General features: G+C 39.3%; 1 protein-coding gene across 1 annotated transcript in view; it reads right to left on the minus strand.

The window, feature by feature from the left end:
• Positions 1 to 2,595: 2,595 nt before the first annotated feature.
• Positions 2,596 to 22,361, minus strand: part of COL4A4 (collagen type IV alpha 4 chain) — a 69,444-nt gene continuing 49,678 nt past the window's right edge. The window contains exons 33-46 of the mRNA XM_086468662.1: positions 21,426 to 21,489; positions 19,756 to 19,830; positions 19,178 to 19,285; positions 18,735 to 18,842; positions 14,724 to 14,795; positions 13,808 to 13,936; positions 11,840 to 11,947; positions 10,790 to 10,945; positions 10,011 to 10,109; positions 8,725 to 8,856; positions 6,504 to 6,620; positions 5,585 to 5,773; positions 3,474 to 3,760; positions 2,596 to 2,859 (exon numbers count right to left, since the gene is read on the minus strand). Of these exons, the coding sequence (XP_086324788.1) occupies positions 2,596 to 2,859; positions 3,474 to 3,760; positions 5,585 to 5,773; positions 6,504 to 6,620; positions 8,725 to 8,856; positions 10,011 to 10,109; positions 10,790 to 10,945; positions 11,840 to 11,947; positions 13,808 to 13,936; positions 14,724 to 14,795; positions 18,735 to 18,842; positions 19,178 to 19,285; positions 19,756 to 19,830; positions 21,426 to 21,489 (1,908 nt within the window). The remainder of the gene's footprint in view (positions 2,860 to 3,473; positions 3,761 to 5,584; positions 5,774 to 6,503; positions 6,621 to 8,724; positions 8,857 to 10,010; positions 10,110 to 10,789; positions 10,946 to 11,839; positions 11,948 to 13,807; positions 13,937 to 14,723; positions 14,796 to 18,734; positions 18,843 to 19,177; positions 19,286 to 19,755; positions 19,831 to 21,425; positions 21,490 to 22,361) is intronic.

Raw genomic sequence — 22,361 nt, forward strand, 5'->3', positions numbered from 1 at the left:
CTTACAGAACATAGTTAAATGTAACTGGAACAGGTGCAAAAACTCTGCATCAAAAATAACAGAAAAATGACAGGTTTACATGATACTTTTAAATCAAACAAAAGAGCAAGATGGTAAAATGCCATGAAATGGCTTATTTAGATTATTAGGTCTTTTTTTTTGTCAATTCGTATGTTCTTAAGATTTTTCTGTGTATTTGTTCCAGTTAGGTGAGCACAGATCCAATTCCAAAATCCCATTTTATTCCATTACTTTTCTTCAACTTCTATTATGACACAGTTTGCAATAACAGAGTGTGTAGGGTTTTCTTTATCGTTTAGTGAAGCGCGGTTAGTACCAAAAGCCCCACTGTAAGTATTTCCAGCCAAGCAACTGCCCTTCTCCAGAGAGTTTCTAACCTAAAAAGAGGCTGCGAATGAGTATCAGAGGAGCTGGCGAGTACTCCCAGGAAAAGCTCATAAATGAGACCTTCGTGTGGCACTACCTACACCCACTGTGGAACTGGGGATGTCACCTGAGGAAGTTGGGTACTTGTCTGCTACTGTAATGTGAACATAAGCTGAGGGTACTGAGCCCACTGTGGTTTTAGCTGTGGCCTTTTGGGAACAGCTTGCACCCCTTAAGGAGCAGGTGACTAAGGCATGGCTGCTCTCTACGTGCGCTTGCCTCTCACAGGAGGAAGCTCCGAAGCTACCCAGCACCTTGCACCGTCGAGATGTTGGTTTTCACTTCAGACCAGAAAGCCGGTCTCGCCTGCGTGTGGGATGCTGCCTGAAGCAGGAGGGAATGGAATTCCTGCATGCAGTTCAATGGTAGGGGTGAGCCCTTCTCAAAAGTCTGCACGCTGTGCCAGCTCTGGAGCATGCAGCTGGCATCGCTGAGGAGTGAACTGCGAGGTGTGCCCTATCCCAGCGGGCTACGGGGATGAGAAGGGACACGTTCCTGAGACAGGTGGGGACAGGGATGTGCCCCAAGAGGGCTCTGGACCCCTTCCCCCGCGAAAGAGCAGGAGAGTTAGCTGGCCACCGTGCAAGCACAGCAGATCAGCGAGCTCTGGCTGGTTTTGTCAGAACGAAGTTGCACAGTCTGATGTCTTTACACGTGAGCAGACTTACCCTCTGACTATTCTATTTCCCTCTGGCTGGTAAGAGTGGAATGTCTGCCTTTGCTGCTCTTCGAGGCTCTGTATCCAGCGTTTGAACTGGCTGATCAGCCTGTTGTACTCGTGATGGCTTCTGAGGGAGTTTTCTTTGAATTAGGACTCTTGGACTTGGATCTCTGTTTCCTTGAAAATCCTTTTGCTGGAGGCACCTCTCTTAGTGAACACAAATTAAAATGAAAAGTGCTGGAAAAACCATTTTATTCCATTCTAGTAAAACATAGCTTATTTAAGTGGTAAAAGGAGCATTTGTGGCCCTTCTGCACATGATGAATTCTCTGCTTGCAATCTGTGTTTTCAGTAGTTTCACCATGATTCAAATATGCGTTTAATAGTTCTGGTTTTATAGCTGAATGAAGGAGGTATAATGTGTTTTAACAACTTCAAAAGGTGATTAGTGCTCTAACTTAGAAACATTTTAACAATCAATACTTTAAAAAAAAAACAAAAAGCATCTCTAGAGCTACAATTCCATAAGGATCTTAAAGGTGACAGTTTGTTTTTTGGTGGTGTATTTACAAAAAAAGGGCAAAAAATTAACAAAACTTATTAGCTTCAAGTTCAGACAATTGTCCTAACACTTCTTATATTCATCAGTCAGATAAATTCACCCATTTTATCACCATGCTACTATTTCTTTTCAATTAATATTAGAAACTGCTTTGTTTCTGCAGCTACTTGGATTGGAGCTTAATAATTTAACTGCTCTTAGAAATTAATTGTGAATATAAATACAGCTTTTTAAGGATTCATTATCTCAGCTTATTTTATTTTCTTACATAATCTGCTGTTAAACAGATTTGCAACTTTTTGTTGCTTATGAAAGCCCGATTAACAGTTCTTTCACAGCTTGCTTCAGTGTTGCCATGGTAAAAGTCTTTGACCTTCACTAGTTTTATTATGAGTTTTTTTCATGAGTACATTTTCCCCTTCTCTCAGAAATAGCTTGTGCAAGTCTCTATAGCTTGGGAAATTCAGCTCTAGGGCTTTAAGACATTTGTACGTTTGCACGTCTGTACCTGTAAGGATAAATACTGTACGCTGTATAAATGCACATGCTCTTCCTGTTGCAAATGCCATTTCTAACGGGAAATCCATTGTCTGGTGCAACAGGCATGGTTTCCCTGGTATTCCCAATGTGACTGAACCCTCCAGGCTCGCCTTGTTACCTGTGTGTTGTGGCAGCGGACCCCAATGTGACAGTGTAGGTTTTTTTAATTGTTTACACTAGATTTTATTACCTGTAGATGTATGTACATGGGTGGATGAAGCTCAACAGGTCCTTCGTCTTTCAGTCTTATATATCCACTCAAACAAAAAGACCAGTGCCGCACACTTACCAAGCTATTCAAATGTTAAGCACTGTTTAAACCTTTAAAGCATGTTCTTCATCCTTGCACAAGTTTCGCTCTAGCTGTTCATTTTTGTTTTGCTTGTTAGCCGTGCTTCAGGCATACCTGGCATCTACTGATTTTTTTCCTCTGCTCTTGTCCTTCTTTAAGAGTTCCTGACAGGGGGGCTGATGCAAACTGCAATTCGGGCATCACGGTTGTTAGCCAGAAACTGTATTCGTTAGCAAAAAATTGACATGTTCCCCGCTGACCCTGGCATTCAATGAATGGTGCTGATCTGAAGTCTTCTAGGCAACTTCCAGGTGACATAAGGGACTGTCCACCACCCTGATCACCAGATCCAGTGTGCTGCAAAGAACAATGGAAGAACTTGATAACTGTGCAGGAAAAATAGGTAAATTACATTAATCTGTCTTCTTCTGAATTTATTTGCTTTTAACTGTACTATTTTTGGTGATCTTGGGTTGGAGTAAGCTTCCTTTGCTGGAGAAAATCATAATTTGCTCTGTAGTGAGTTAATCTCAAAAGCCTAGAGCAAACTTATTTATTTTTCTGGTATTTATCAAAGAAGAAAAGAGTCATCCAGGTCGATTCTAAATGATGGTATTATCTAAACTGCTGCAAATGTGACTAGAAGATGGCATTAAAAAGACCTGGACCTCTAATTCTGGAAAGTGTGTCTTGTACATGAAAATTCCATTGTCTATTAAAGACAAGCAAGCAAAATCTTTGCAATTTTAACAAATGTGTAGCTTAAGGCTATGACTTTAGTATATGTAGCTATAGCCAGGTTCTGCAATTTGGAACTAACCCTCGTCTTGTTTCTTTTTGTGAATTTTCCTTTTTAATGTTTGCTACACATTGGATAGCTTCCTCTTCAGAGCTAACTGTCTTGGAATGTTTTGAACAGAAAAGCTGTATGAAAGAAACTTACATGTATGATCATGTGCCCAGGCTCTTACCATCAAAAAAGAATATCCTATCCAAAGGCTCCTCCAGTTCATTGGGCAGGGAGGAATTGACTGATCTTGGCTGTGAACTGCTACTGCTTGGGCTGGGGCCTCACATACAGCACATCTGCTTATGTAGGGCTGTATTTCTTCTTCAGAGAGCGGCACCATTGGTAAAGGAGCAGCACTTGACAACCAGTAAGACTTATCATTTCGACTGGCATAGTAACAAACTTGGTTGATATTGCAGTAAGCAAAGGGCATGGTATTAAACACAGGAAGACAAGATCCTGCCAGGCCTGAAAACAACAACAAATGATGAAAATTACTCCACTTCTTTCTAGGTAAGTTGAAAATGGTATTCTGGCCAGTGTTGCCACAAAACTATGTATCTTAACCGGAGTTAAGATCTTAAACCTCCCAGGCTCTTAACCAAAATGGCTATTTATTTTGAAAACAGAAAATTTTTACCAGTAAGTATCTTCCTTTGACCAGTAATATTTAATTGTGTCACAATCTAGTATTTAAACATGGTGTAGTTTGTCACCATGGTAAACAGTTATGATAACAAATTTCTTAGTCGGTCGATGCTGAAAAATCAATTAGGCAAGAGGTGGCAGTTGGTTTAAAAGGAGATTAGCTGTTTACAAACTCATTAGGAGCAGTGAGAAACCAAATGCCAATGCTGATAAATAGAAAATTTTTGTACAGTATGACAAGCCATTGCTACCAGTGCATTAAGCTGAAACCTCAGCAGCTGTTCTGTTGCCTTCCCAAAAGGTTTCATAGACTTTCTAAGTGAAGTAAAAGGATCAAGGGATTTTTGCAGATCCAATCCTACAAAGTTTTCATCAGGCAGACATCAGTGGGAGTTCAGACGTGACTAGTGCATTCTTCAGCATACTGCAGAGGTGAAGTTCTTCCAGAACTGAATTTAGAGCAGTGTCATGATGACCTATTTAGTGAAGAATAATAATCACTGCCTATATGTTCTGCCTTGAACTTTGTGTGACGCGTTATTTCTGTAATGCCCCCAACCCTAATGCCTTCTTTAAAGATGTGACACTTCTATACAGAAGCCAGATTTGTTTATTGCTGATAATATTCCATTCCAGTACTAACAAAGGATCTGGAGTAGCCTGAGTAAGCAAAATGCCTGCAAAAAGAACACACTTGTCATAGGAAACAAGGACTTTATTTTCTTTTAAATCTTATTCTCACTGCTGTTATAAGGCATTCTGCTACCAGCTGGCGCTCTTGGAGAATGCCAAACACACAATAGCAAAAATATTTCAAAACAACACTGCTCTACTAAAAATATCTTGTTTTATTGCGCTTTTAAATACTTCTTTTTGTCCATCTTATGAGGTCCTTGATCTTTCCTCCTAGGAGATTTCTCTGCCTCTTCTATAATAAGTCAACAAGAATTTAGGAAATTTCTTCTGTGCAAGTTGCTGCCAATCAGCTTCTCAGGCTGCAAGTCAGGTGGCTTATTTAGACAGCTAATTTTAGTAAGAATTGTAGAAGACCTAGAAGAAGTAACCCCAGACACCAAAAGAAGCTGCCATTGGGAGAAGTTTGGCTCTGTCTTTTCCAAAAAAGCATTAGCTTCTGACTCAAAGGCACACAATTCTGCTGTACACGATGCATAATTTTACTTCTAAAGCTTATTTATACTATCCAACTCTAACCACCAAACAACCAGTTCTTTCCTAAGCTATCTCTATAGTAAAAAGGAGCAGATCCTCCAGGGAGTTATTTCAGAGTGGCCAAATGAGATTCTTGATCTAGGAAAATCTCTCCAGTGAGTTCGAAGACAGCCCAAAATGGCTAGCCAAGATGAGTGAAATAAATGACTCATCTCTCCAACTTCTGTTCAAAATTACTTGGAGGTAGTGATACTTTTTCCATTCAACTGCATAGCAGCAGAAAGCCATTTTAAGGGGGTCACATAATGAACTTTGTCATGCTGCCCTATTATAGTCCGTGTAAATCAGTTTTGAGTGTGTAGAAAATAAGCAATTGATGATTCTATAGTGTGCTCAGTCTGACTTGTCTTTCAGTATATAGATCACACCACATTAGACCTCAACTGGAGAACAATGATGTGCTACAGTACATACCAAGATCTTGATTGTGAGCTTTCTCTTGTCCTTCCAGGTACAGCAGGCTATAGCCAGTCCATAATTTTGGCATCCCCTGTGGACAGAGTGGTTCTCTGTCTGACTGACTGTGAAGCACAAGCAAGAATCCACTTGCAGATCTAATATGGGGGCCTGGTGGTCCTGGGACACCAGTGTGGCCAGGTGGACCTTATACATAGGAGAAAAGGTAAAAGATGTTTACTTGTATGAACACAGAGCTAGTGTGAACTTTTATCTTTTGCTATATGTAAGTGTTCAGTAAGGGGTTCCTGACTGAATATAATACAACTTCATAAATTGTCACGGGCAATAAATACACGAGACTCATGTTATCCTTCTTATGGGAGAGAAATGAACTAGATTGCCACTGAATGCTTGAGAGTTGGCTTTTCTGTTGTGCCTCTGTCCTGTGCTGTATGGGTTAAGAAATGAACTGATGTGGGCAATGATTTCCTAGACTTACTCACTAGGATGACTTGCCTGGACTGCATTTGAGTCCCTGCAGTAACAGTTGACGCCCTTTCCTCACATGTGTATTAAACCATTCATTTCTTAGACAGCAGTCACAGTTAAAATATACTTCTAGTTACTCACAGACAGTTGCACCATTAGCCCTGACTCAGAAATGCGTATCTATTGATAGATGGTGTTTCAGCATGTGTGGTTAATTGCCTTTCTGGTTAATAATGGATGCAGAGAGAAATTTTTTTCTGATATGTGTTATGAAAACATTCACAAATGTCACTATCAGTGCTTGAACTGAGGCGGGGAAAGAAGTGTTATGGTATCTCAGGCTAGAGGTGGATGTATCCATGTGAATTGGGGGAGTAGAGAGAAAACTTAGTCTATATGTCATATCTCACACATCTCTCGCCCAGAAGTCATGTTCCGTTCTTACCTTGTGGCCCAGCATATCCCTGCTCTCCTCTATTCCCTTGGTCGCCTGGTGGTCCAGGTGCCCCAGGTAAGCCATCTTGACCTGGCAGGCCATGTGACCCTTCTTCACCTTTTCTCCCTAGGTAAATACAAAGGACGTGCTTTCCCTCTGCATGGCTGCAGTGAAAGGTTATACGGTGTCCAAACACACACAGCGTGCAAAGGGCCAGCTGGCAGAACTGACACCACCAAGCAACGGCACTTCAGGACAGAGGTGCGAAAGTGCTTTCTGCTGGGAATTCTCTACAACTTGTTTGCTTTGTGACCACAATGATAGCTCAGAGGTAAGACTTCAGTAACAGCAACTGCTGATAAGATTTTGTCATCTCTACAGAACTTGTGTGATTCGCAGTTGAAATCTAAGCACTAACAAACATTATCATGATAAGCCTCTTGCAGAATTTCCATGAGTATCTGTACCATGTAATGAGTTATAACTCATCCTATGGCAGGCCTTCATCTTTTAGGACCCAATTCAGCAAAGCCTTTAAACATGTATGGAACTTCCTGTGAACTAATGCATGTGTTAGAGTGCTTACAGAACAGGGAGGGACTGCAGAACTGGACTACATCCAGTGGGGAAAGGTAAAGACATTTTTAGCCTCCTGATGGCCTCAGCTTTTTATGTTTCTAATATGTACATGCGTTTTTATACATTAGCAAATAACAAGGTGTGGCCACGGCAGTAAAAGATAGATCTCGTATGCAGGGCACAGGCAGTGATGGTCCTGTTCACCAGCTGCTTTAAACATAACCTGAACTGAACGATATTACACTTGTCAGGTACTCAGCAGTGTTCTTTCTCTTTTGGTAAAACAGAGTTTTGAGGTGAGTATGTTTCTTTAGCACCACAGTTGTTTCTCATTAAAGATGTATGTTTCTTTCCTTCCAAATTTTGCCATTTAACCTGCAGACTGAGTAATTCAAGGATGTCTCACAACACTTAAAATTTTCCCATGTTACTTTTTACTAGATTCATTAAGAAAATCTAAATCAGTCAAAACAATTTAACAGCTTTTCAATGTTGGTTGCATAGTTATTTTGCCAAAGCTCAAGTACACTGAAGTTTTAGTAATACACACTGCTTTTGCTAGTAAAACCTCCAGTTTGCCTTCCAAGCTGGGTGAAAATTGGAATTGTGCTATCTTAATGAAAGGAAAAGCATTACTGTTTCTTTCATAACACCAGTGTGAGTATGTATCATTGTATCATCTGCTTTTACAGAAACTGCTTTAGTGATGTATATAACGGAAACGTAGCAAATCAACCCCAGAAACACCTTTTAGTTGACAGATCAATTAAGATACATAAAAAAACTAGATAGTTCACTGAAAATTGCCTTGTGTTTACTTTTGTGAGGGGAGTGACTATTGCAGGGATTATCCTGGGAGAAAATCATGGATTTTCTCTCTGAAGGCATGGGATGCCCAGTGCAGCCACCGCAACAAACTTTGGTTTCCCAAGTAGGAAATATCTAAAACCACATGAGGGACTCCACTATCTAAACTGAAGACACTACACAGACATGCTATGTGGTATTTCTGTGAAGATGGCCACTCTGTTGGAATCACCAGTACCAGCATCACCCTTGTTTTCTTCGTCTCTATCAAAAGAATGTTTCAGTCTTTCATCACTTCTTTTTAAGATCTCTTTGGTCAGTTTTCCTTTGTGATAACTTTTTTCATGTTCTAACAGATAAAAAGCGCTATCATAGCTGCCTCTCTGACTTTAGTGTCCTTTTAGGACTTTGGTTAGCAGAGCTTTGTGATTGATTATTGCTAAATTTTGAAGCTTGTATATTTTTAACATCCTCCAAACATAACCTGTCTTAACCACAGAGGTGGTTTAAAGCATTGCTTTTTCATTTGTTGGTAAAAAGGAAACATACCATTTGAAGAACTTTTTGTTTGTGTGTTTGCTTTCTTTTTTCAAGAGTGCCTGATGCTTTTGCCCTCCCTGGCCTAGGAAAAGAGCAGGCAGGCTGAAGCAGCCTGGTTCAGCTACATTGATCCATCATCCTCAGCATTAACCAGCCCACTACATGTTTCTGGACACTGTTAATAAGTATTTAAGGGGAAGAGACAGGGTGAAACATAGAGAAGTAACACTGACACTCAGACTCTTTTCAGTTTGTTGTCCAAATGGCTAAAACAGACATCCAAGCTTTCAAAACACGAGCTTACCTTGGGGTCCAGGGTGGCCTGTTTGCCCTGGTAATCCTACAGAGCCATCATCTCCTCTTTGCCCTGCTTCCCCAGGAGGCCCTGGGATCGTAGGGCATGAATCATCTATTTTTCCTGGTTCACCAGGGTCACCTGGAATGCGTAATAGGAAAGTAAATTAGAAGATTGGTTAATAGCTCCCATGTGAAAAATCACCATAACTGTTAGCTGGTTTTGGTATTTTTAAATCTTGAATTATTGAGTCTCATTGCTTTTAATTTTACTCAGTCGTTTAGCACAGCATTTAACAGCATGTGTTAGCAAATGCATGCTATCTGACATGTTTCAAATTTTAGTGTACAGCTTCTGTCTTAATGTGCCCCAAACTGATTTGAGTTATAGCCTAAAGCCTACCCAACATCGGCACAAATACCTTAGCACATGTGAAGATTTGCAGTACTTTGCCTATTCTGTGGCTGCAAAACCATCAATAAGTCAGCCAAAAAAGATAACCCACAATATCCATATAAAATAATTATAATAATAAAAAAGTAAAGAATGGCCATATGTTAGTATTGAAAGTTACTGGGAGCTACTGGCTATTTGCATTTTGGAAGAAAATCAGAATCAGATCCATTTAGTCAGATTGAGGTCCGTGTTTGTAGTAATCCAGTGTTAGGATTCAAGCCTTTGCTAAGTTTTTGGTTAGAAAGCATCTTGTGTGACAACCAAAAACCAAACTGATAATTCGAAACAAGTGTGCTTTACAAGTCTAATTGACATCATAGCATGAGACTTCTCAATGTAGCATTATCTTGATAATCTGCTTGGAAATGTGAGCTATTTACGAGAAAAGTCTGAGAAATATGTTGTTGTAGCAGTATCTACTATCCCTAGCAGCTAAGCCAAGAATACCTTCTAGTCTAGTAAGAGTGGAAAGTATCTATACAGTAGGAAGCCCACATGAAAAGAATAATAATCAATAGTCATGAACTTACCTATGAAACCTGAAGGATTTGAAAAATGGAAGGCAGATTGCGGACATTGTGGTGCAGGTGAAACAAGTTTCAGGCATGTAAATTAGAGTAAAGAATGAAATGAGAACTGAAATCACATGAGGTGACATTAGAAACAAATACATAGTTCAGAAATTTTTACATAACTCAAACAAGAAATCAGTTAAGCTGGGTTTTTTATTCTGAGATTGTTTAAATTGGCTGTATGCACGCAAACATTAGTAAGATTATATATGAACAGAAGGATCATGGTAACAATTGAGCGACAATGAGCAATAGGTTCGTAAGTACCTGTGGGACCTCTGGGACCAGGTTTTCCTTGAAAACCATGGTCTCCTGGTTGTCCTATAGCACCAGGTGGACCCTGTGGGCCATGGGTTCCCATAGGACCTGGAAAGAAAACAGTTGTGCAGTTAGTTACACATGGTTGCATTCCAAGAAGGTGACCACATAAATAAGATGAAGTCTGGCTGCTTGAGTAACAAAAAATGCTTGGGACAGCTCAACTCTGTTGTCTCCCAGAAAGAAATGCACATTTCCCTCTTCTCTACCTGGACTTGAACTAAATTAAAATTTATGACTTTTCTTTCTGTAGAGATTGGAAGGTTTTGTTGTAGATAGGACTTCTCTACAGTGTGTAGAAGAAGCAGAGTATCTAGATTGCTGTTCTCAAACTAAAGAATCTGTTGAAAGCCCAAAGCTATTGATATGGGGCAGATGTGAGAGACTGTTACTCAAACACATCTGCATCTTCCATAGCTTCTCAAGACTCCTGCAGAGAGGTCAAGGTTTGCTTTAGCTGGCAAACTCTTAAGTTTTACTGCCTCATTCTCAGGTTGGTAGGGAAGTATTCCAACAAGTTGTTGGAAGCAGTACATGTTACTTGGGCTTTACTCTGACCTTCTACCCCAGCCCTATCTTATCTGTAAGTAACAGGGTGGAGCTATGAAATGTCCAGCCTGCCCCTTCTGTCTGGCTCAGTCTCCAGCAGCAATCCCCTGTGCATAAGGCTCAGTTGCATAGGGTTGGGCATAAATGTACACGCTAGCTGGAAACATCTCAGATCATACCCTTTGGTCCTCCTCTTCCTTGGTTCCCTGGAAGACCTCTGGCTCCTTGTTGCCCTCGCTGCCCAGGATTACCTGGTGCCCCTTGAAAACCGGTATCACCTGGATCTCCTCGCACAAAGATAGTCTCTCCAGGAGGACCAGGATTCCCAGGCTGACCTATGGTGAAAGAACTTAATTCTTAATAAATGCACAAAGCATAAACTTCTAAAAATAGTCATGTTCCATTGTTTTTTTTTGCTTTTGGGTTTTTTTGCTTTTGGGTTTTTCTCTGGGATGCAGGACAGCCCTTGCATGTTTTTGGAAATATTAGCATTAGACTTTGTCCAAGGCATTGTAAGGAAGACAATAATAAGAATAGCTCCCCAAACTATGTAGATTCTGTGCAAGCAAAAGGCAGCAAGTTAATTGAGACCCTGTTTCACTGTGTTTATTATAGCGTTGCTTACCCTTCCAATCTCCATCCCCTATTGCCCAACGGGAAGCAAGTCTTCATACTGGGTAAGGAAGGGTTTGGATAATACTTAATGTACGGGGTCAGAACTTGAAAGAGCTCCATGTGAGGTCCAGACTCTATAGGAATTGACTGGATCCCTTGGCAACCCCTGCTTGTAACAGAAGGAAGGCCTACATAAATGCTTCCAAGAGAGTTCCAGCTTTAGCTTTCCCAGGGCCAGAATTCAATTGGAAAGCTTTTTGTGGGTTTTAGCAACAACGGCAGGCTTCTGGACAATGTGTTTTATCCTTCTTGCTAGGACGAGAGGCCAGTAATCTTATTTCTGTTTGTTTCTGTGGGAATTGAGATACCTTGTAGCAGCAGGACTTGTACAGAATTACCGTTCAGGGCAGAAAACTGAATCTGGAGATCTGTATTTTATCCTTGCTCTGGTGATCTATCCAGTGTTCACTTCCCTGTGTACTCACTGAGGTATTGATCGGTTTCTTTGTTCCCTGTTCACTTTCATACATTGTTCCACAGACAGCAACCCAGTGACTCCTAGTAGCCTCAGAGGCTTTTTACATGATCAAACTTGGTATTTTTGGGTTTAATACCTCTGATGCCATCTAAACCAGGTGGTCCTTGATCACCTGGAGGACCAGGAGAAGCACTATCAGGAGATCTTCCCATAGGTCCAGGGGGTCCAACAGGTCCTCTTCTACCTAAGGGATCACATTTTACCAAAAAAGAAAGAAAAAAAAAATCTGACTTTTTTTTAAGATTACAGAAATAAGTTACAAACTAAAGAATGCTGGCACGTGACGTCATGGAGATAATGTATGCTCTCACTTGTATGTTGAACATAGTGGGTTAGGGTACTGAAGGTTAGTTAGGTTAGGGAAGACATCTTGTAGAAGTGAAAATAATTCTTATCTCTTTAAAATTTTTAAATCTTTCCATAAAATCTACTTAACTAAAGAATGCATCATCACACATTGGCATTTTGCCACAAATAGCTGCCTTCTCCTGAATTCTAACGATGGGAGAAATGATAAAAATGTAAGATGAGTGGGGACTATGAAATCATTCTGCCTGGGACAGGATAAGTATTCACAGATTGTTCCTAGCAAAAGCAAGTTCAGCTGTTTCCTAAAAAACTCAGTCAACAAGATGAACTTACTAGCCTTAAATGTATTTTTTCCTAATTTGTAATCTGGATTTTTGCAAAATAAGACATTAGTGCCCTCAGATGTGACAGGCGGGAACAGTTGCAGGTTACCATCTTCTGCAAAATGCCTTTGAATAGTCACACCTTGTTAGCACATGTTGTACTCTGTTGCCTTCTCTTTTGTACAAACCCCCCCCCAAATTTAGTTTCTTCAGCCTTGTTTTTGACCCTTTCCTTCCATTTACTCTCTAGTGAGTTCTCCCTAATTTGTCAAAGCTGGACAAAGTATACCACGGGAGGCCTTGCCCATCCTATGTCAAGCAGTGTTAACACATCTTAGAATGAAACTTTTTCTCTTTTTTCCTCAACAGCATCATTCTGTTGACTTCCCCAGTTCATGAACTAGTAACTGAATTGAGAAAAATGACTGTCTTCATCTTGGAATAATTCACCTCACCAGAATTCACCTCTGCTATTTTTCTTGTGTGTTATGTGACACTGGCAAGGTTTGGTAGAGTAAAGGTAATCTCACTTCTAATCACAGAACTGCTGAGGCTTGAATGGGCCTCTGGAGACTTCCTAGTCAAACCCTCTCCTCAAAGCAGGGTCAGCTAGAGCAGGTTGCCCAGGACTCTGTCCAGCTGGGTTTTGAGTATCTCCAAGGACAGACACTTCATAACTTCTCTGGGAAACCTGTTCTCGTATTCAATTACCCTCACAGGAAAACCAAACCTTTTCCTTATGTTTAAGTAGAATTTCCTGTATGTCAGTTTATGCCCATTGCGTCTTGTTCTGTCACTGGATACCACTATGAAGAATCTGTCTCCATGTCCTTCCCATCAGGTACTTATACACATCAACAAAATCGCCCCTGAGCCTCCTCTTCTGGTGGCTAAGAACTCTCACTCGCTCAGCTTTTCCTCATATGACAGCTGCTCTAATCTCTTAACCTTCTTAGTGGCCCTTCCTCAAACACTTGTTTTTTCCTATTTCTATTCAATTTCTTTATCATCAAGGCTTTTAAATAATCATAGCAATCTTGTCATACAGTTCCATCTAGCATTTACATCAGAATAGCTGGTAGATTTACTATATTTCTGTGGCTACCAGATCTCCTGCACTCTTTTTCTTCAGGAATTCCTTCCCAAGAGGCAGCTCCACCTAGCAGTTCCCTGAGTCTGTCCAAGTGCATAATTTTCCGTTCTCATTCTTTCCTCCCCTGTAACATAGTAAATAAGAAATACTGGGGTCTCTGTATCTACTCAAGAGATGTCAGTATGTTATTGCAACAGAAATGTTTTTAGGGAGATAATCTTCTGGGTATATATTAATGTTCATACCAACCAGGGGAAGAGCCTGTATGAGCTTCACTTCAACTCTGCAGGGCACCACTGCGGAGAAAACCCTTTCTTACCTGGGAATCCTGGGAATCCTCTTTCTCCAGGGGGGCCTGGAATAGAAATACCAGGCCATCCAGGTTCACCTCTGTCTCCTTTTGGTCCAAGTTCTCCTGAGTATCCTTGGGGCCCTGTTTCACTTTGACCTTTATAGGAAAACAATTACGTACATAAAGCTTACAGTGAGTACAAATACAGATGTGGAGAATAGAAATACCAGCTGCAGATGTTCCTCCTTGCAAGGGTTACCTAGTGCTATTTTTCTCGTTCTGTTTTGGAAGCTGGATAAGAGTTTTGTTGAATTTGGCCCTAATTCACCTCTTTCAAAGAAAGTAATCTCTGCTTTAATGCTCTTCTTCAGTTGTTATTTTATATGGTGTCATTATTTTCTGTAACTTGAAATGTAAACTGATTGCATGGTCCTAAATTTAATTTTCTACCAGCATGATGGATAGTGATGGATAGTGAGCACTGTTTATTTGATACTGCTTCAAAAGCACCTTTTGAAAGTTGCAAATAGATGAGCATGAGTGAAATCCAGGTTCCTCTCAAGTTTGTGGCACAACTCCCATGGACTTTATTTGGGCTGGGATTTCATAAATCTCCTTGTAATTTGTTAGTTTTATCTTTTACATATAAAAACCCCGGAGACTTGGCTCTCCTTTGAATCATCTGCACTGAACACTTTTATTTTATAAACAGCTTTGAAAGGTTCCAACAAAACTATGTGAGTAGTGGAAGTTGTAAAGTTTTCCCCACAAATAACTGCAGGTGTGCCATTAGGCATACTTTAGACTCTGTTTGAAAGTTTAGCCTGAGCCTTAATGGTATCTTCTGAGCAAGACAAATACCGAAATAACGTGCATCATTCCTTGCACACTCAGTTATTTAAGAGAAGGTTTTCTGTTCCACATAGCTATTTCCCTTCTTTACCTGCAGCTCCTGCAGAACCTTTTTGACCTTTTAGTCCATCCAAACCATCCAGTCCGGGCAGTCCAGGAAGACCTGGAGAGGTATTACAGGCATGACTTTGTGCCACAATAATCCTTTAAAGTCACAATTAAAAATTATGCCTTTTTTTTTTCTGACAACACATTCTGGATCAAGACAGGGTATTTGCTGAATTTGATTCTTACCAGCAACTGAAGATGAGATCGCATTCATAATACAGTTTCACGTCAAAGCAATTGGAAAACATACCTTTTAATCCTTCGGGTATTTGTATACTGCACCTAGCAGCAGGAAGTCCAGTATGGGCTAATTTCCTGAACAGTGAACCTCATGTCTGTGGCTAGGCTACTACTGCCACATGTGATTAACTTGTCCAAAGTTAGCTGTGTTATCACTACATAACCAGCTGACTGGGATGCAGCCGCTACCTAAAATAACTGTAAAGCGGCAACTTCTTTACAGCTTCTGTTCCAAATGTAAGTGCAATTTAATCTAGCTGCACTAGAAAGGAGCTAAATTTTCACCTGGCTGCTTTTCCCTGGTCCTGCAGATTTCACACAGAAAACTATGCTTTTTGCATCACACTATTACAAAAATTCTTTAAACTGAACAGCACAAAATCTTTGAAGACAACAAATCTGTAATTGAGACCTATGCTGACATATGATAGTACAGAGCAGCTTTGTCACTAGTAGTCAGTAGATGACTAGATCGCAGGCTGAGTGTTTGTGATAGTCAGATATAACTTTTGCTTTATACTCTGGGCTTTTTTGCAAATTTCTAGAACACAGTAAGTAAAAACATAGATGACACTTTTTTATCAGTTATTTAAAGCTGAATTAATCTGAGATTGTGTTTGTTGTTTGCAGCAGCAGGTAAAAATATCTCCATGTCATTAGCACTTCGTAGTTTCCTAAGTTGTATAGATGAAGTATCAATTGTGAAGACGTACACCGATTAAATGAGATGGCGCCTGTCACCTGGGGATAGGAACAGATTTGGCAAAACTGATGGGTCATTTGGTAACAGGTTTCAAAGAGGTTTCAGACAGAGGAATAGACTTGGGATGCTTCTTGCTCCAGAGAGGGACAGATTAGTGTGGACACTGATCATAAAGTTGAACAAAACTGTCAGTGCCTATTCTTGTCTCTTCCATCTCTCCTGCTTATCTCTGCCTAATAGATAATTTCCTTTCCTACCAATTCCTCTCCCTGCCATGCAGGATTCCCAGTTCAGTTGCAGTGGTTTTTAGTTGGTTTTTTTGTTTTTCACAAGTCTGAAGTTTCTTTCTGTCTGCCCCCTTATCCCTGTCTAGCTACTTCCTGGCATAGAAGATGTAGGTTCTCTGTTTCAGTTCCTGTGCTTGGTCCCAGCATGTTCTGCAGCATGCAAAGCTGCTGTATATCCAAACCATGAATAACAGGAGAATTTTTTGCTCTACTTAAGCACATATGAATGGGTTTGGGTTTTTTTTAAAGTTTATAAGCTGGTCAAATTTGGCAGGGACAAATTGCTGTAGGAACAGCCACACAAATGCCCTTCATTCACCTGCCAAATTTAAAGGTCTCTAGTTCAACTATGGGTCATTTGAGAAAGGAAAAATAAAAGGGCACTACATTTCTCCAACAGGCACACCAAAAATAATAATCCCATAGCTTTGTTCTCGGAAAGTGTTGAATTATTTTACTTGAAATTTAACAAAGGAATGAAAAGAAAGGTGTGGGGGGGAAATCCAGCCTGTAGCAAACACTGCTCTGGAAAAAATTCAAATCCAGAAGATTGTTTGAAAACCTCAAGACATTGATAATATACCCTGTATGAAATCCCCTTTATAGTATGGGATATTGATAATCCAACCTGTAACATCTTCTATGCCTTTAATTAACTGCTCTTTAACTTTTCATGACATTGTAAGTTTTAGTCTTGCTTTCTGTAGCCTGCTTGTGCTTTGGGCATGTTTCCATTTTCAAATTTATCTAAGAGTTGCATGCCAGTTTGGGGAATTTAACAGAGATATTTTAAAAAGATTATGAACTTCTAACTATTTTTGACACCCAGGCCACCATTTAAAACCTTTTTGATCTTTAGCTTATTCAGTCAAGATTGATGCCTTGGTTTACTTGCTTTCCAGGGAATTTCTGACACATTTGGCAACAATCCATTATAATATCAGCACTTGTAACTCTACATTTTTGGATTGCTGTAGTCCCATATTTCTAGATACAGCTGAATTGGCTGACCTATGTATGAACCACTGTTTCTGTATTTTACAGCCCAATTCAGCTTCTACTCACACAAGTAATTCTGCTGATGTTCTTAATATTAGTTGCTTCATCAAGGATTACTCACACAAGTAAGGCTTGCCAGACTAAGCCCTTAACTAGTAAAACTATCTCTGTAATAAAATGTGATCATGCTTTGGTAGATGCTGTTTAACTAATTTTTTTTAATCTAAAAGTTCTTCAGGCAAAGGCATGTAATTTAAATGAGAAGCAATTAGCTAAGTACACAGCTTTGTTAGTCTGTGAACAGCCAATTAACCATTTCACTTCTAATGTTAGCAACACTACTGAAAATAGCATTAAGATCTGTATTCTCCAATTGAACTGGAATGCAAATTCCATTCAGTTGTCAGTACTGGATATAATTGCAAAGGCGTTAACCATATTTTCAACTATGCCAGCAGTGTATAGAATCCTAAGGCTTAACAGGCAACTTAGTCTCTAGTGAACTGCCATTTGGAACCGAACTTTTGCCTCTGCAGCATGTGGGTTAATTTGTTACGTTTCCTGTGCAAGACGTGGGATAACTTCTGCACAAAACAGAAAAGAAGTGTGTTACAACTTATGACAAGAAGGAAAGAGTCCATCTGCTACTAAGAAGTTTTCAGCAGAAGAATGCTTTTTTTTTTTGTGACCCCTCTCAATTCAGACATCCCTGTCAGTGCAGATCTCTGCCTTTGTTACAGCAAAGCTTGTTTGCAACACAGAAATGTTCTCTTGCAGATTATGCACCAGCAAGGAATCTGTCATGACAGTTTAAATCAGCACCACTTATTTACTACAAGCAATCATAAAAGGTTTCAATTTTTCATTTAAGCTTTCAGTAGTTTATAAGAAACCTTCTGAATTTTTCCTTAGTCTGAATTTGAAAAAGCGAATCTATTGTCCTCTCTAACCATTTATCAAAGCTGCAAGTGTTACTTTACTGTGCTTTCTGTGCGTGGGTCACTAATACTATTTTCCCTGTCCAGGAAGTGGTTATGAAGCATGCTGTAACAGAGAGAGGATATAAAGTACGTAGTTGATTACCTTTCTTTATGGAGTATTAATGTGACTTATAATTTCAGTATATTTTTAGTATAATAAAAGTTAGTAATATTCTCCAAAAAACAACTGTATAGATGAACAGCTCTTCAATCTAAATGTAACAATCATTGTGGAAAGTGTAAACTAGGATTTGGAGGAAACATTTCTATATTTAATCTACCAAAACCCAGTTGTTGGAGAAAACAAAACAACAACAGAACCAACAACAACAGAACCAACAACAAAAATAAACTCATGTTATCTTATCACAATTCATTAAAACAAATTTGTAAGACAAAACTGTCCACAGCAGTCTGCTGGTTTTGTAGAGAAACAGTGGCACTCCATGGTGAAAAGGCAGAACACAGCATAATTGAAATGAAACATCTGAATTGCTGTGAACTCCTTTTTCTTTCCTTAACTTCTGCTGTCAGTTACATCAGCTGAGCCAGAATCTGTTTCTACCTTCTCCCTTACTCCTTTTAGATTGTAGCCCAATTTTCTGAGGTAGCATTTGTGTTACTTTCCAAAGGTGATGGGAACTGGCTTAATTCTTCTAGTAGTTTCAAAGAATATGGAATCAAAATCATGCTCACAGTTAGGCCTTTTCCATTTTCACTACTAAAAGGGTATTTATGTCTGGCACTGTCACCCTACTGGTAGAACTGCTCCACATACTGTTTACCTTTTCTGCCTTGGGATCCAGCTAATCCTTGCAATCCTGGAGGTCCCAAAATTCCACGTTTCCCTTTTTCTCCACGTTCTCCTGGCAATCCCTGAGGACCTGTAGCTCCTGAGAGTGGGGGAAAAAAAAATCTGTGAATATGCAAATCTATTAAACTGTTGATTTTTTTTTTTTCTTAATGCTATGCAGCACACTGTGTTAATCAGATGTCCCTGAAAGTGTATGGGAATGTTTGAAGAATTGATGGATTTTGCTCTTTGAGACTCTGAGCAGACCATTGCTGCTTTCTGTAGGTACTGAAATAGCTTTCAATACATGCCTCCGTATGATCTCTGATTTCTCTGTCCTCCTCCACAGAGGTAGGTGCCTCCTCAGCTGCATTTTCCTGTTCCATATCTCTTTTGAGCTGTTACATGGAACTAGATTTTAAACGTTGGCATTACCTGGAAATCCAGGTATTCCTGGGTATCCAGGGTCACCCTTGGATCCTGGTCTTCCAGGTTGCCCTTGGATACCTGGTGAACCCTTGTCTCCTGGGAATCCACAGGGTCCTTAAAGGAAAAAAAGAAAATAATCTAGCATTTATTTGTTTAAAGTTGCCCATTCTTCTTCTCATTATAAGTTTAAAAAATATAAAAGTTCAGTAAGGGGTTTCTTGAGTAGAAAAAAAAATTATCTGAATACTTCAGATCCTTGCATCAATTCATTAGCAATGTATTATAGTGATCTCTCTAGTGATATCTGAAAAAGCAGAAATGACTAGCAAGATATGGCCAAGCCAGGTTTTATTCTGGTAAGTATTGGTATGTTCACCAGTGCTGTACTAGACAACATTAGTAGGCTCTACCTCCTATGTTCATGCTAGCCATGTTGCACATTGTGATGCCTCTCCAGTTCCTGGGTTTGTAACTATAGAAAATACGACTCGATATGCATAGGAAGCAGAGCTCCCTCTTCGCTAACAAAATGTAAAGAAACTAAGTTCCTAAATTCCATTTTTTCCTTCCATCAGACGAGGTACCTGGTAGTCCTGGATCTCCGGGAGGCCCTTTTCGACCACGTGTACCAAGCAGAGGAGTTGAGTCACCTCTCTTGCCTGTTGAGGTACAATGACTTTAATTTCATACAAGTATCCCTTTCATCCACAAAACCAAAGCTGGACAAATTTGTAAGATCAGATAATTTACTCATAGACATTAACAGCTATAAAAGGGACTGAGAGAACACAGAATGAAAAATGCTTTGGCACATGCAAATTATCTGCCAGCTCAGCTTGTCTTGAAGTACTAACTTAGTTCGTGTTTAGTGTGACTCCTGTCAGTACACTATACTGAAAAACAAAACAAAACACCACCAAAAATTATGGGTGCTTTCCCAATACTGACAGCATATATTGAAAATGAAAGATACTGCATAAATTCCCTGTAACACTTCATTAAACAAAGAGACCTCCTTACGTATGTTTGTGAGGATGTGCAAAATCAATACAGCCTGAGTCTATTTACTCAGTAAAGACCTTTCAGGGACTAGCTGGTGACTTTAAGCCAGCACACCTTCTTCTTTGTCTGGGCTGAAATTCCCGTTTGTCACAGAATCAAGGATTCCGAGCAATTTTGCTTTATAGTCTGTACCAATGTCTGACCACTCCCACCTATTGATGCTGTATCAAGCTTCATTGTCTGATTTTGCTGTAAAGAGTTAAGAGGAAATATCAAGTTCAAGCATTGCTAGAAATCCCCTGCCATAGCAATTCTCGCCTTTACAGGCAATTTCCTGCTTTAGTTTAAAGGATAGCTTTTCCAGTAAATTTGTTTTCAATATATTTCATAGAAGTTCTCTTTATATTGAGTATTGTTCTTCACCTTTTTTTGGTGGGAATATATTCCCTGGCTGGGAAGGTCTTGAATTTTTGAAAAAATGGAAAATTAACTGGGAAAAGAATTTCTCCTGTTCCCTTAATGCTTTTTTTTCCCCCCAGGCATTGATTTAATTTCATTATTTATTTATAATGAAATTCTGCTCCAAGGAAATTTGCAATATGATGGATGACACCATTTTGTATTTCTTTAAACACTTTTTAAAACCTAAACATTATAGATAAATTTTTCAGAGTAGTGTCTACCTGTGCAAAAAACAATGTGCAAAACTTCATTTTTTCAACTGAATAATTTTGCAAGCATGGGTATGAACTCTGCCTGATTTGTTACACTACACTTCCAGAAGTTCCAATAACTCAGAAATCATAGCCTAGAAAAAAACTACTGGAAAATAAGTGATATAAAAGAAATTACAAATTATGTTCAAATATTTTAAAAATTCTACATGTCTGTATAATACCACAATACAATAAAAGATTGAATTTTCTCTTATTTGATATGAAAAATTTTACAGATCTATAAGAGTGGATTTTTACATGTGTTTGATGGGATTTTTAAACTATATGAAATTTGACACAAATTTATCTTTTAAATTAGTAAGACCTACTTTAAAAGGAGCAAACTGTTAAAGAATATACTGAAATGCAAATTTCGTCTTCGGGTAAGTCAGACTTGTTTCTGATGACATTCATGTTTTAAGTATTTTCACTTCTGTCCTGTTTTCCCTTTTCTAGTGAGTACTTGCCATCTACCAGAGCACATACATCCTAACAATATTGGTCTTTTCAAAAGCACGTCTATGTAAATTTATTACCTTTAGATCCTTTTGGGCCAGTCAGTCCTGGATTTCCAGGGATTCCTGGTAAGCCAGTGTCACCCTGTTTTTTTAAAAAACAAAATAAAAATGTTTGTCATATGATATGTGTAGCAGGAATGATCTGTAAGAGCATCTGGTTCTCTTACAATGGTAAACAGACCAGCAATCAATATGAATAGCAAAACTGTATCTTAAGCTCAACAGAAAAGCATGCTGTCTTTGTTACATGTCTTAACACTGACCGCTAACACTTCCAAGAAACTGTAGATTAGACTTGCAAATCATTTTGAATTTGTGCTTTTATAGTTTATGCTAACACTTGGCTTCAACAGCCAAGAGTTCCCCACAGATGGCTTGAGTAATTTGATTTAAAAGGTACCATAAAAACATACCAAATATTGTTGTATGTTACCCAAAATTTACTATAAACATTAACCAGAAATGTGTTGTGATCTAACAGTAAAAATTTAAAGATGTCTGGTTTTCCTTTTGAATAATGATGTCTAATCAGCAAAACCCAGATTATCTCTTCAAAGAAATGTAATAAAAGACAAGCCAAGCAAAGATATGTCCCTTTACCAAAAAAACAGCTGTGCTTTATGCTTCTCACTGCCTGTCTACCTAGCATACAAGCCAGTGAAGAATTTTACCTTATATCCATATGTGACATACATGTGGTTTTGTATATTTGTTCTTAAGAAATATTGCTTGCCTGGGCTCTGTCTGATGCGAGTTGTCAGTATGGGCACAGAAGACTTGGTTTCTCTCATCTATTGGCTTGGCTGCTCCACGTAGCAAGATATGAAGAAGCAGCTATATATCCATTTCATACTTGTGCTGCTGCTATGTTATGATCTCTGCAGTGAGTGATCTGTCAGTCCCTTCTTAGGAATAACGTTAGACTTGATTGTGCACACATTTTTTGCCCCCCCT

This window comes from Leptosomus discolor, chromosome 7 (genome assembly GCF_034619465.1).
Source record: "Leptosomus discolor isolate bLepDis1 chromosome 7, bLepDis1.hap2, whole genome shotgun sequence".
Taxonomy (NCBI): domain Eukaryota; kingdom Metazoa; phylum Chordata; class Aves; order Leptosomiformes; family Leptosomidae; genus Leptosomus; species Leptosomus discolor.